This window comes from Ptychodera flava, chromosome 4 (genome assembly GCF_041260155.1).
Source record: "Ptychodera flava strain L36383 chromosome 4, AS_Pfla_20210202, whole genome shotgun sequence".
In the NCBI taxonomy this organism is placed as follows: Eukaryota; Metazoa; Hemichordata; class Enteropneusta; family Ptychoderidae; genus Ptychodera; species Ptychodera flava.
This window is the reverse complement of record NC_091931.1, coordinates 24,467,719-24,483,234: the sequence shown is the minus strand read 5'-3', so window position 1 is coordinate 24,483,234 and position 15,516 is coordinate 24,467,719. Positions and strand designations below refer to the sequence as shown.

The 15,516-nt window shown below is 39.1% G+C and overlaps 1 protein-coding gene across 3 annotated transcripts; it reads left to right on the top strand.

Moving 5' to 3' along the window:
* On the top strand, nucleotides 1-15,024 carry LOC139131250 (sushi, von Willebrand factor type A, EGF and pentraxin domain-containing protein 1-like). 3 transcript variants are annotated; one of them, XM_070697237.1, is made up of 7 exons: nucleotides 5-167; nucleotides 4,314-5,434; nucleotides 6,190-6,282; nucleotides 6,807-6,831; nucleotides 7,193-7,297; nucleotides 10,281-10,409; nucleotides 10,686-15,024. In XM_070697237.1, exons 3-7 carry the CDS (start codon nucleotides 6,211-6,213, stop codon nucleotides 11,345-11,347), a joined length of 993 nt encoding a protein of 330 aa, XP_070553338.1. In that variant the 5' UTR covers nucleotides 5-167; nucleotides 4,314-5,434; nucleotides 6,190-6,210; the 3' UTR covers nucleotides 11,348-15,024. The 3 variants fall into 3 exon arrangements, with proteins under 3 accessions (XP_070553340.1, XP_070553338.1, XP_070553339.1); XM_070697238.1 differs by having other exon boundaries at nucleotides 6,194-6,282; nucleotides 10,686-11,673; XM_070697239.1 differs by lacking the exon at nucleotides 10,281-10,409 and having other exon boundaries at nucleotides 1-167; nucleotides 10,686-11,673.
* Nucleotides 15,025-15,516: the final 492 nt, after the last annotated feature.

Sequence of the window (15,516 nt, the reverse complement as noted above, 5' to 3'; positions counted from 1 at the left end):
GAGATGAACATCGGCAAGAGCATGAAAACATCTAAAAATATAGAGAAAGGATAAACACTGAACAATATAGAGGGGAGAATTGTCACCGGAGGAAGTGTGCCTATTCCCGACCTCAAATGCTATCTTAGTAAATAGCATGAATTACTGTGACCTTTTAATCGCTGAAGGTAAGCATTGATCATGAAAATATTAATTTCTTCTGAAAGTCAACGAAGCTACAAAAAAGTACACAGAAAATAATAAAAAATTCTTTGAGTAAACTTATCATTGCATAAAGACATTATATAATGATGATTCATCGAATAAATGAGTTTTAACTTTAATTTAACGAACACGACATTCTATAGATATCGCTCGTTTGCAGGTGAACTTTCTCACAATATGAAATGCTATCTTAGTCCGGGTCGGGCTTTGTACTCCAACCCGTTAATACTTGTAACTGTTACGATATTTGTTCGAGTGGAGTTCGGGGCGATGGGGATTTCGAATTCGGTGGTGGTGGTTATTAAGGTGAAGTACTACGAATTACGTCAAAATTAAGTTGTGGTGTCATTTTCTTGAAACTTTGCACAAATATTCTTGGAAGTTGTGCAAGTGCAAAAATAAAATAAAAAATGGGGGTCACCACGCTCGTTTCCATGGAAACGGACGTTAAAATGGCGTCGTTAGAAATAAATAAAAATGATATAATTCACTTAAACTAAAGAAAGCAATTATAAAAAGCTTAGAAAATGAATTAATTTTAATAAATACCAAGATTTAAGATCCATATCTATCGAATGTATAGTTTTCATGATGTTTGTAAAGAGATTTTTACATAAATATCGATTACAAAATGACGATATCGAAATTATATCACTACATAATTTTTGAACTTTCTTCCTGTCGCTTTGAATGGTGTCATTTTGACCAAACTTGGCGAATAAAATCCTGACATAATACCATTTAGTTACACTTTAATAAAAGGGTGTCACCACGCTACTTTTTACAATATCTCCAGGTGAATGGGTAATATGCGCCATGTAAATGGGAGAGAAATGTTAATTTTGTCGCTCATATTGAATAAAAACCAGCTTCCTAGGGGTCAAAATATGACAAGGTTATAGGTCACATGTATTTCTAAGAGACTGGGTCAAAAATTAGGTAAAAGCGCAATTTCAACAATGACAGGTGATGTGAAATACATGCGCCACAAAGTAACCCATTTGCGACAGGCTGGAGCTAAATCTGCGCAGAAACGTTCTAAAGCGTGTGCGCGTCCAAATTCGTCGTGGTGGTTATTAAAGCCTGTAAGCAATGCATATGTTACATTTCGAAACTCTTGTTTGTAAACGATTCGAAAGCTCCTTTCCAGTTATTACATCACATAGTTTACATAAATTTAGGATTAGGATCGACCATTTTTGTTTCCGAAAAACGAAAGAACTGTCTCTTTTCTCTTACGCGTACTCTACGATATTTGAAAGAAGATGCTCTTTACGCTACCCATGATAGATCCCCTCGAATTCCTTTCGGTCGTTCGACACTAAATGACTAACATTAAGTTAACACTGATGGGAAGAATATATTGCAGTCATTGTAACCTTTATTGACCCCCATTAATTGAAGTCAGAAGTTGCCCACACAGTCACATATCCCTTCATTTCCCAAAGCAAATTATGATTTCAATTACTTCCATTTTCCCTGATGAAATCTGCCTTAAATTTGCGAGGAAAGTTAAGTTTCTGGAGTGTTTTGCTGTAACCTATTCCAAGACAGCATCCCTTCAAACAATCCCACGTGTACGTCCGTATATGATTATGTGTATGTCCGGCATTGCTCCGAAGTGGCTATTTTGTTTAATGATAAGCAAAATACGGCCTAATGGCGGCCGTTCATAGCACACTTTAATTGCTTCAATTTGTTCCTGTCACTCTTTTATTTGTGAAGTATTATCCAGGGATAAAGTTCGATCTTACGAAATTAAAACAGGCTCTTTCTCCAGTCGGAAATCAATTTCACTTTACAGCACGCAAGTGTGCTGCTAGGCGCTGCGTAGAGATCGTATAAATGCCAAGTGTAGATCTCAGCTGTGTTCTGACAGCGATGACGCGTTGGTTTCTGATTAGTCTTTGAGGAGACCAGCTCTCCGTAAGATAAATAAGAAGAACGCTCATTCTCTAAATATCAGTAGTCAACAGTAGTTACTGAGCACGAAAAAACTAGCAGATTTGCATAATCTTGTATGGTGTATTTTATGACGGCTGTTGGGTGGTGTTTGCATACAGCGGGTTTTCTCGTAAAACATGAAATGTTTCACAAAGTTACTGAACACTTTGCGCATAGGTCACTGTACATTTAACTCCGGTAAAAACAATTAATAATTACTAGCAAAGCCGCCGAGGGATAAATTGGGTGTTGAATTTATCTGTTAGACAAGAATTTACAAATATGTATCTCAAGGAAACAAACCTCGAACTCAAATAAATTCCCGATGTGTGGTGCGATTTGTCAAGTATATACTGTATGTACACTCAAACGTTGGAATTACTGTCAGTGGATGGCAAAAACTGTGTTGATTTTTACCTTATCCACACTGTCTAGGTGTGTGGAACCGACTGAGGATACATTTATCGACCTCTCTAAAGCGTGTCGATAGAAACTAAACATAACCTAACAGTATTAAAGAGGCACTCCCACTTGGTAACATTTTTAAAACACATTTTTTTTAATGTCAACGGTCGATATTTGACGTGGCGACTGCGCGCGGATCGCGAGATATCGATAAAAACATGTCCTCAAAAAAGTAAATTTTGAATTCCGGTGGCCCACCTAACTTCAGCTTCCGAACATCGAACGTTCGGCACTGGGGCCATTGTCAACTAAGCTATGGAGTACGAGTCTACGCTAACGCTGCTGTGCCACAGTACCACTCGCGTCGGTGACCGGTCATGCCCTGTGGGGGAAAGCCAAGTCTTACTGACTCGGAGAAAAACGGAAAACAAAGTCTGCTGATTCCACCAGAATTCGCATAGGTGACTAGCACAGATACGTGCGGTTGATACATAGCGGCCGCCTCGTGGTATGCACTCATACTGTTGCGCTCGTAGTTAGGGGAATTACGAGTTGAGAGGTACCAGTCTGGATCGTAATGCTTTCAGTAACTGAAGCTGACACACCAAGATGTAGATTGTAACACAACCTTGTACTTTATTGCAAGATGGCGACCGTGTCGTTCACTGTCAACGGTCTGATCTCAAGTCTCAGTCTCTCCCTAGTCTAAGCTCTCTACAAAGTTAAATACATCTTCAAACTTACATAATTACAAAAGTTATCACGTGGTAATTTTCCCGCTAGTCTTTGATTGTTTCTTAAGATTAAATAAGATCACACCATGGAATATCCCGTTCTCGATTGTTCTCAATGAAATCTTAACCAATAATTAATTAAACTATCACACTATCTCTTATCTGCTTCTCGTACGATCTGAGTCAATGACCTTCACACGCCTTGGCCACGTGAGGGACGCTTCGAGATAAAATCTCTACAGGGAGGGCGTTACAATACCACGCGGCGGCCGCTATGTATCGAACCACGCGTAACCGTGTGGCAGACGACAAAATGTAGTCATCAGAGGCGGCTAATATTTTACACGCAAAAACTGACATCTATGTGGTATTGGTTAAAAATATAATAGAACTGACTGAGAATAATGAAACCGACAAAAACTAAGGAGAATTTTTAAAAAAACTTACCTAAAGTGAAGGCATGATGCTGTATGTAAAGTCTTCGCAGAGGGAGGTAAAATTGCGTCGTTCGAACTTATTAAGGACTCCCTAGAATATCGTCAATCAGCACAACAACACACCGTCGGGGGATTTCGGGAATCGGGTCATAATCAGAAACGATCGTAAAACTTCGGGATGTGAAAAATAAATCGGGAAATGACATGTTTTTATCGATATCTCGCGATCCACGCGCAGTCGCCACGTCAAATATCGACCGTTGGCATTGAAAAATGTGTTTTAAAAATGTTACCAAGCGGGAGTGCCTCTTTAAAGTAAGGAAAATATTATATTCTATCTGAGAATGTTCCCTTTTCGGTACTATGCACATAGACGTACAGGAGATGCAGATATTATAATTTTGTTCCACAAAAAACGCTGATTAACACTAATTTTACATTAAAAATCCTTACATACATTTATCCTACAGATTATAACAGTAAGAAAAAACAAAGCAGTTTAGGTTCTGCTCATGACGTCTTTTACGTCAGAGGACAGCACAAATATTCATTTATATCTATTTTTACCATTTGTTTTTATCCTGTATAGGCTTTGGTGGAATCGTAAACTTCAATGTCGGAACGATAGACTCTCCTGGTTTGTACTCAACATCGAGAGAGAGAGAGAGAGAGAGAGAGAGAGAGAGAGAGAGAGAGAGAGAGAGAGAGAGAGAGAGAGACGGGAGGGAAGGATTGGCACCTTATTCGCTGTTTGATGAGACCGCGGTCACAATAGCAGTTACGAATCCGTCTCCGCGCCTTCTACAGAATATGGAAACGAAGCTCTTTTTACCCATATAGATTGATAGATGGAGTCACTATAAATAGGCTTGTTTTGGATAGCTACCAGACTTCCGAAGCACAAAAGTCGCCATAATTAGACAACTAATGCATCTTTTCAGGATCAATCACAGATCGGTATTTCTGTAAACAGAACCGAGGCAATCATGGATAGTGTGTACGTTTAATCTCCGGATATCGTCGATTTAATGAGCATGCCAGTTGGCGTCGTTTAGAGGTGACAATAAGGTTCAACCATCCTGTCGTAGTCAGTTAGATAGTCAGAATAACTTCAAAGGACTGTGCGGCATCGGATTGGATTTAGCAGACGACCAAAAACCAACAGATTGAAGATCAAAGTTTCGACGTATTTAGAACTGAAATACTCAGTAATGGCTAGTAATTTCCTATTAGGGCATTGAGTGAGGAAACACAAAAAGACTGAGCGCTAACCGTGTTAGCCGATATTATTGATCTGCAGCATATGGTTAGTCATACAACTTTTAAATAGTAAATCTTTTTTGATGAGAGCGACAAAAGTGAATATTTAAAGGTATACTGTCACCTGTTCCAATTTTGCCACAGTTACCATGGCAAGAGAAAATCTAACCAATCACAGATTTTAAGCGGGTGGCCACTTTTTAAAAACAGCGCCCTCACACAGGCATTTTGAATGGCAAGGAACACCCCTTTGACCATATATGGGCATATTTAGATTACAAGTGACTGTATACCTTTAGTAACACGTCTGTTGGGAACTGATAAATAGATGGATCCGAATTGCCATGTTTTCGATTTAAACACATGACCCAACGGCGCACGCTCATTACTTCATCATCGGGGTTTTCCTGAGCACCGTTTGATGGGAAGAAAGTTGCTACTGCTAAAAAGGTGAGTTGACGCCGCATTATTGTAAAAGTAGATCCAGGTCCTGCCATTTGAAGCTCTCGATTTTCACCGCTAACCTCTGAGTATCGACAAATGGTGGTTTTACTCTCGCCACACCTTAGATTTCTGTACTTCCACGGATGTACAATGCAAAAAGATATAAGGTTTCGTTTTAAAAAGTTCAATGTACAGGCAATGAGCAACTATTGACTAGATTCCGTATCTAATTTGCATGTGGTACGATTCTTTAACATGCAAGAGTAGAACTTAATTTCTCTTTATGTGTATTTAGACAATTGATAACACGGTCGGTAATCCGCCGGAAGAATAAGCCGTGAGGCAGAGTTATTTCAAATGATCTTTTATAAAACATGAAGACGATAAAAATCAGTGTAAATGACGCGGGAAATATCTCTCAGAGGACAATTTTTTGCTGAATTTATTCAGAAAATATTTGAAGATAATATCAATTGTTTGTAGTCAGCAAATAATTAAAGGGACGTGTCGTCAGAACTGCGCCTCGGCGACTTTCTTGTTTACAAAAAATGTATAGCACGAGATCTAGACGCATCACGTCGACATAGCAGCAACATCAAATTTTAGGATGTATATTATGACAAACGTGTTTAAACTTTCGTCAATCACCGGCGCACCCTGCCTATAGTATTTACTTTAGTGGTATGGGTCCCATATGACCTTTGACAATAGTTCCGACGACCCCCTCCTTTTAAGAGGTATTTTCGTTCGATTTCTGTCAGGCAGAGTTTCCACATGTCATCATGTCTCATGGACACTTTCTAGTTTTGGCACTGTATGTGGTGTGCATCTCAGCCAACTGTGACGCAATCATCGTGAGTATTTTAAAAGTATTTATCCATTGAGGTAACGTTTGCTCCCGCCCAAATTGTTACCTTCACTGATTTCTCATTATGGATTTATTTATAAAGTGCATGTTTATTTTCGTTTACGGCTCACCTCCTTGTTTAGGTTCATCCAGGGCCCCTACTCTCATATTGTCCACCTATTTGTATACATTTTGATCTTCTTGTCCATCGGGGAGAATGCAAAAGAAGTAAAGAGCTGATTTGGAACGGTCAAAGTGACTCGTTTCATTGTATAAATGTATCGTCTGATTTAAATCTCTAATAAGATGCTCGTTTCATCGTACCAAGGGTCATGAATATAGCGACGAGATGAAAATATGTGATTTCGTTGAGTGAAGAAATATCAATGCATTGTCACTATTTATAAATGATGAGACATTAAAATGTCGACATTATCAAAATAGTGTTCATCTCACTGTTATCTCTCTCTCTCTCTCTCTCTCTCTCTCTCTCTCTCTCTCTCTCTCTCTCTCTCTCTCTCTCCAAACAAGAACAACATGGATGACTGCGATCCAGGTGAGTAGTTGAAAACGTTGTCATAATATTATGTATGTAATTTATGGTCATCACTGTTTACTAATACAAAAGTACCATAAAACAACGACATGGTCTTCAAACAATACTATGTACAGTGATTTTGCGAGTTTCTTCATATCATTTTTTCTTCTCCGTCTTCTCACACTTTGATATGAAGTCTTGTCTCTGTTTTCTAATACTTTTAATCTTTGAAAAAAAAATTCTACGGCCATCAATGATCGAAAAATTTATGTCGAACGTTTTCACAATTTAACTCGATCCAGGCCATTGTACGGTAATATCAAGAAGGTAAGCCAAGCTTTTATCTGCAAATCTAAATTTCTTGTTGAATCTGATACAGTGGTGTGTACCCCTCCGTGCGAAAACGGTGGAGTCTGCGTCCTCGACGCGAACATACCCCAATGCGCATGCTTGGAAGGATTTACTGGACTTCAATGCGAGTCAGGTAAGAACACCGTTGCATAAGAAATAATCCTTGCAATCTTTGCTTTTTACATTATAATATTTTGCAGGCATTATCACATTCTACATTTCCTATTTTGTTGAAAGAGCGCCAGATTGAAATTTGTGCTTCATTCGTTCACGTACCTGTGAAGGCTCAGTGAGTTCAAACTCACGCGCATTTTACTGAACATGTACACACACTGTTACAGACTAGACTTACAGTTAAGGTAGTATGCACCTCGAAAATGAAAGACTTAAACTTTTGCTCAAACTATCGAATCCTTAATGAAACTTTCAGCCGCTCTCTTACCAAATCAAGAATAAAAGTCGGGGGTCACCATGCAAATGTTGTTATTAGAGAAACAAATAACTCAAGATTTACCAATATTTAAAATTCAAAATGGCCGCCATCCTTGTGTTAACTCTATGGAGAAAAAAAATAAATATTCGATTATCGAAAAACTAAGCCAGGGATAAGTTTTCTTACTCCAAGAGCTTTAAAATGAACCCCCACAAGTGGTATATCAGAAAAGAATTGTAAAATTTTGAGAGTCCAAATATCTGTTCCCGAGGCGCGTTCTAGTCACATGAAACAATATACCAGAATTTCGACGTAACATTATATATGTAACTATTGTCAGCTTCAAAGAAAGTTCCTCTTGTTGTCCTAACCATATTATCTACCACTATTAAATATATGGCCGGGGAAAAAATTCAGAATCATTTTACATGTATAATTTTCGACTGTTTGTTCACTTTCTGTGAATTGTACATGCTATTATTAAATCTCAGAGAAAGTAAATGTTTTGTATTGGAGTTAAATTTTATTTGTTGCCCCAGCCTTTTTCAGCTAACTTAATGAATTATCGATTGACAAGTTTGGGAGCTCGTCTACGACCGTATATAAACTGTTTAGTTAGTAAACAGTGTGCTCTCTATGATTCATACAGATCGATCAAAACACTTTTGATCAACCATCTTGATTCGAGCATCAAGTGTGCAGTGTTTACAATCTGTAGAATCGGTACCAAAATTGCCTTTTCCACCAACGTTATTTCGAATATTTCCATACACTGTTTGTCACTGAAGCAAAGGCAATTGCTTCACTCATCAGCAAGGTTTAATGAATGCATGAGAGAGAGAGAGAGAGAGAGAGAGGAGGAGAGAGAGAGAGAGAGGAGAGAGAGAGAGAGAGAGAGAGAGAGAGAGAGAGACAGAGAGACAGAGAGAGAGAGAGAGAGAGAGAGAGAGAGAGAGAGAGAGAGAGAGCCGAAGCAGATACCGCTTAATGTCTACAATTAACTAAAGCAGAAGTCAGAAGTCAAGAATCATATTTGTACGAGTGAGCCATAAAAGACAACACAGAATGCTATTCGAGCAATAAATCACACCTAGAGACCTTATACCCTGAGAGTTTGACCAGTTCACGACATATATGAACGATTAGTATACCGTCGCTGGGTATGATTTATGCTATTATATCATAACTGCATATTGAAAGTCTGGCTTGGAACGTCAAAAAAGGATTTTTGCTCTTGCCGAGAGCTCGCGAGTGTGCCAGCAGTGCTATATCGCGAATATAGCAAGGTTATTTATTGTAACGTCTCGACCAATCAGATAGCTGTATTTGCACCATCACTATACTGGTATAATATAATTTTCAATATTTCCCGCCGTAGTTATTTCTGGCGGCAGCTAAACAGTCTTCATTGAACTCAGATGACTAGTACTTGCGATATCAGGAATATTAAAGTGAGCTGTGGTGATCATATCGTCGTCATCAAATCGACTCAAGAATGCAAACAGAATGATGTGGTGTCTAGAACATAGATAGCTCTCCACCAAATAGTAAAGACAGAAAGAGATTGCTTGGCGACATCGAGTGCAAATGATAATCTTTGAGTTTCCGCCAGGTACAGATTTTTTGATGTCAAGTGTGAGCCGCTGTGTCAGCCGGCTGCAATCAGAAATGGCCTACAAAAGGAGGCAAATCCAACAGTCTACTTGTAGGCGACAGAACCCATTAAGGTAGAATACGAGAAAACATGCGTCGCGTAGGCAGTTCCAAAGAAACCATTCTACGCCGATCTTCTGGATTTGTTGGAAGATCTGGCCGACACGATTTATGTCGGTAGGCTTGGAAACAGCTGTTTTAAATAGCAGCAACAGCTAATTCTTAAGGCAATTCTTATCATCCGTGAACATATGAAGTGGTGATACGCGGCAATGTAGGGGCCGCTGCACCCAGTATATTATTTTTAACTCAAAGTTTGATCCGGAAGTCTTTCATCGTTGAGATGTGAATTCCTTCGGAATAAAACGTGAATTGGATTTTTTTTTCACTATTTGACACGCCGTCACGTACATGCAGCTTTTTCAACGCCCGTTTGTCTTTTGTTCCTTCATTTAGTTTTTGCTGTGACATCAGCGTTACTGTATGACTAAATCAAATTTAAATATGAATGATAATATATCGGTACATATACCGCAAAGTACACACACCTATATACCTGTAAAACTAATTTTACATTTAATAAGCTTCCCCTTTTAGAGCTTAACTAACTTTTACTGGGAGTGACTCGGTACAAATTAAGTGAGTGAAACCTATACTGGACGAGAGGGTGTGTTTTGTAGTAAGTGATTCATGGCAACGACAGGTGGTCAAATTATGAGAGTGAATCGAAAAATTGATACTTCTCATTGCGGCACAGTTAGTCCGACGCTGGGTCATTTCAAAATTGACAGCATGTATAGGGTCGGTCACTACTGTGTCTTCTGGCCATCCTTAACATATGCCATTATGTATATTCTGCTTCTAGAGTGCACCTATACTCGAGACAGAAATGATTTAATTCAGTATTTCTCAGTCACATTCGATAGACCGATAGACCAAACCACATTCCCGTTATCATCTCTCTCTCTCTCTCTCTCTCTCTCTCTCTCTCTCTCTCTCTCTCTCTCTCTCTCTCTCTCTCTCTCTCCAGAGATTATGTCCGTGCCCCTACCTTGCAGCTCCGATCCGTGCAGCAATGACGCTGAATGCATCGACGGCGACGACAATAACTACGAGTGCATATGTTCTGCGGGATTTTCTGGTCAAAACTGTGAGATAGGCACGTTTTATCATTATATGAGCTATTCAACGAGTCTCGCACCTTTGAGACAGGAATAAGTAAACGATATTCTGCAGTTGTATATGTCTGTCTGTCTGTCTGTCTGTCTGTCTGTCTGTCTGTCTGTCTGTATGTATGTATGTATGTATGTATGTATGTATGTATGTATGTATGTATGTATGTATGTATGTATGTAGACAGCTTGTATACGCAAACATATATTGTTGGCTGTCTCTACACAGTCTCTGATCTTTATTTCCCTGTCGCGTCCTTTAGATACTTTCGCATTGAAGATGGTATTCAACGGAACGAACAAGGTAAAATATCCAGCACGATTACCAACTCTCGACAGTGGCTTTACCCTGTGTTTGTGGATGGCCAGTTCGAGCGACAGTCCGTTTTATTTAGCTGAGGTTCTGTTCAGCTACAGCGGTGCAGATAGCGTACCATCCGCGTCAGGGGAGGAGGCGGCTGGATTCTTTCTAAACGCCCAGTCCGTCTATTACATCAAAACCCACGGCTTCACTTCCCAGTATTCCCTACATACTTACGGATACCTTCCCAGAAACGGAGACTGGCATCACGTCTGCTTGTCGTGGAACCCGTCACAAAACGGTGCCATCTGGATTTACGTCGACGGCAATGAACAGTTTGTCGGCGACAGCAACAAACATGTTATCCTTGGCGGCGACGTCTACCTGGGCTACGTACCCGGTGACGTGCTTTTCTCCACCGGGTCGATTTTACAGTATGACGGGGCGATAACCAGACTGAACTTGTGGGACACAGCAATGAGCAGTGGGGATATAAATAACCTGAGGTGCGGAAGAAACGAAGGTAACCTCGTTAAGTGGTCGGCGTTCTTTGGTGAAGAGACGAACCTGCAAAATGTACGAATTGAAGACGAAGAAGATGTTTGCAGCGAAGGGGCGCCTTAAAAACAATTCCGACCTAACAGTAACCACACACTGCGAGTATGCTATAGGCCGTGCTGGTTGCACAACGCGCCTGTATTAAAGTGTGTTGGTTCAAAATTATCAGGCACAGTCAGTCTCTAAAACATGAATTTATCTAGGGTTATTCCACGACAACTTTGCTGTATTTACGAAAAACAAAACACGCGATTGCACCAATTTAATGTCAATGCACACAGTAACTTTGACTTTTCAAGTAATGTTACCGTATAACGATAGCATTTTTTCTATGTTGTTGTTGATCAACTTTGTCACGTCACATTATAGTGGAATAAATGTATTGCACGAGAAACAGGATGTGGTGGTTTAAGGGTTTACGTAGTTCTTGCATGGGAAGAGTCAAAACTATACCGTCAGTGACACTTGGCTCACATTTGGTTCAATGTGGCAGGCCAGAGTGAGTACACTTAACTAAGTTTACCCCTGGGAACATGAATAACAAGTTTCAAAGAAATCGGACGAGCGATTTCAGAAAAAAATGATTTTTTGACCAAAAATGGGGAAAATTGTCCCCAAAACTACAAATGCGAAAATTTCACCACCATTTAAAGACACTCAACTAAGGTTGCCTCTAGGCACATGCGTACTAAGTTTCAAAGCAATCAGAATAGTTAATTCAGAGAAAATGATTTTTTTGACCAAAAATGAGAAAAATTGGCCCAATATGAAAATTTCATCACAATTTAAGCAAATCCGACAGAAAACAACCCTTGGATCAAGAGTATCAAGTTCCAAAGCAATCAAACGAGACCTGAGGGAGAAGATTTTGACCAAAAGTGGGAAAATTGCCCCCAAAGTACAAATATGAAATTTTCACCACAATTCGAACAAATCTGACAGAGGTCTACCCTAGGATCATGCATACCAAGTTTCAAGGCAATGGAACAACTGCTTTTGGAGAAGGTTTTTTGACCAAAAATTGGAAAAATGCCCCAAAATTCAACTTTCAAAATTTAATTCACCACAGTTTGAACAAATCCAACCAAAGTGACTATAAAGAAGCTGCATGCCAAGTTTCAACCAAATCTGACCTTTGGTTACAGAGTTTAAGCAATTTGCTGGATTTCCCCTGTTTTACCTCATTGGCATATTTTTGGCACTGACATGTTCATTTTAACAAATTCACATCACCCCGAAAGTACACCTGTACACCAAATACTGAGACGGTAGATGCTGCGGTTTTGGAGTGTTTGATGTGGACGAACATACATACATACATACATACATACATACATACATACATACATACATACATACATACATACACACACACCATACATACATACATACATACATACATACATACATACATACATACATACATACATACATACATACATACATACATACATACATACATACATACAGACAGACAGACAGACAGACAGACAGACAGACAGACGACAGAGGCTGTCGACATCATATAAGTTCTCTTTGGCATATACGCATATTATACATATGTGAGCTAACAGTGCAGTATTGTTACGGCGAGACAACAACTTTTGAGTTTCCTCGGTGAGAGTCGTTCGAAGTATTTCCTCCCTAATGGCACATTTGTCTCAAATATTTCTCCAATGGTTTCACATACGATCTGTCTCGTGCAACGCAGGCCTCAGAAAACTAGATTTATGTAGGAAAAGAAATTTCGTCATAACTCTTACTCGAAGTGAACTTTTTGGAAAGTCGTTTTGCCATGACTTTGACTGCCGATAATTCCGTTGAGAAAAAAGCTGCACCCCACCCCCACCTCCTCAAACTTGGCTCGACCGTCAGTTGCGCAGTCGACAGGGCGTTGCGCAGTTAGAGCTGAAGGGAGACGCCAGTTCACATACGCGAGCCACAGGCTAGAATACTATACGTAAAATGACATATTAGCGATTGTCTGCAATGCCAGATCTACAAAGACACCTGCCTAAACGTAGACTATGATTGTTCTATGATTAAATTGCCTCAAATACCATCAGATCAAAACAAAGGCGTTTGACCATAGACAGAAGGCTACAGCATGCCTAGAATGTTACATAAAATCCTGGAATGTGACATGACAACAAATATTTGTGATACTTTTTAAATGGTATGGAACTATATATACGCCTGAAATAAACTAAATGCTCATTCATTGAAGACAATTTGCATTAATTTGACGCCGAATGTCTAATGAAGTTATAATGTTATAAAAATGACTGAACGGCTGAATAATCGTATAGTAGACCGCTGTATATTTAAAATGTGAGTGACAAAATTATGTGCAGTGACCTTTTGTTGCCTTGCCATGATAGAAATGAGATGCAAATTGCTATTGATTATGATGAAATTTTGGAGACAGGCGAACTACCAGCAACAGTGCTGAATTGAAAGCGTTACATTATAAACGCAATGTTTTAATGGTATGTGTAAAATATAGAAATGCAATTACCATGATTTATTAGATTTTGAATTGTACATTTCTGGTACCGTGCTCTCTGTTATAGGAACGTCGCTAGCCACCGGCACAGTGGATCACAAAATATAAGTCAGGTGAACTACATACCTATTCTACATTGTATTCCCGATCAGGCAATTTTTACATTTTACGGCTCAACAGTCGTAAACGTTTTGCTCAAACTCTCCTGATGGAAAATTCAGCGATTTTCTTTCAAAATCGAGAATAAATATCAAGCATTGGGGAAGGAATGACCAACACTCTACTTATATTTGTAATTCAGTATAGCTGCTATGCTCTGGAAATAACTTTGGTTACTACTTAGGCTTTAATAGACCACACAAGAGCGTCTTAAAATATGGATTGACCCCAAAACTGTCCCTTAGGCGCAATCTACCTTTAAACATCGTGTGGATTTACTATTTTGCCTTCTCTTTCAGAACCAACAAATCTCATTTAAAAAGTGATTTTCATGCCCAACTTTTTTTAATCACGATACAGTAAAGGATGAACCCACTGAAAAATAAAAAATATATTGCGCAGAACTGCACGCATGTGTTCGACGCCACATATTTTTACGACGCGCGTCGTAAACTGCGGTGGCACACTTCCTCCGCATACGATGTCGTCTGCAGTTTGTAGAGCCGTAAAATCCTTAGTTAAGGTCTAAAAATAAATTCAGCTGGGTCAATGAGGTCAGTTTCAACCATTTGAAGAGTTGCCAGAAAGGCGATCTTACAGAGTATGAATTCCTGGCTACATTTTGCCAAAATAGAGAAATATGAGCACGGGGACCTACCCAAAATACCGTGTTTATAAAAATTGTAAGACAACTGCTTATAGTAAACTGTTCTGAAAATTTGACAAAGTGTACACTACTAAAAGGTTGTCACATCAATCAAATGAAACGCTAAACCCATATTTTTTCTTGTAATTTTAGCAAATTCAGTAAAAAATAAATTATTCAATTCGTTCACTCATTTTTCTTTTAAATTTAAAATCCTTACTTTGTGAGGTTTCTTTGTATATGCACGATGAGAATGTGACATTTTCATTCACTGAACTACTTGCAATGGCTTGTATGCTGTTTTTTATGATTATGATTTTTGTGAAAAACAGTGAATTTCAATAGTTTTATTTAAAGTCAATCAAGATGACACAACTTGTTTTCCAATTTTTGATAACTTTGGAACTTCCTCATTAAAGATTATTAGATTGCATGTACTTTCAATTCATCCGATCGCTCATCCATAATCCTCTCATGTACGTTCCCGCCAAAACGCTGTGTTTATTCCCATCCTAAATTTACACTGCCTTTGGGCTGGCGTGAAGGACCCCAAGGTTCTATATCTGTTAATTCGCAATGGGAACTCCGGGCGTTGCTAAGTCATAATTATAGACCGCTGTACAATCATGTCTTGCCATACATATGGCAATGACCACAAAATGCTACTTGAATCCCCTATTTCACACCCCTCTCCCACCCTCGCATGTAGACATCCTTTGAGATCGCCTGTCTTACACTTTTAATCAAATTCCATCCATGTAAACCTTGTGTTGTCCATGCAACACTACCAAGCAACAAGTCAGCCGAAAGAGACGATTCTAAGAGCATGCTCATGTCCCGATTAACATACTGATAGGCTGTTTTTGCTACATTGCCATTCCCGGCAAGTCGACGACTTATCCGGAATCAATTTTATTTTCCACT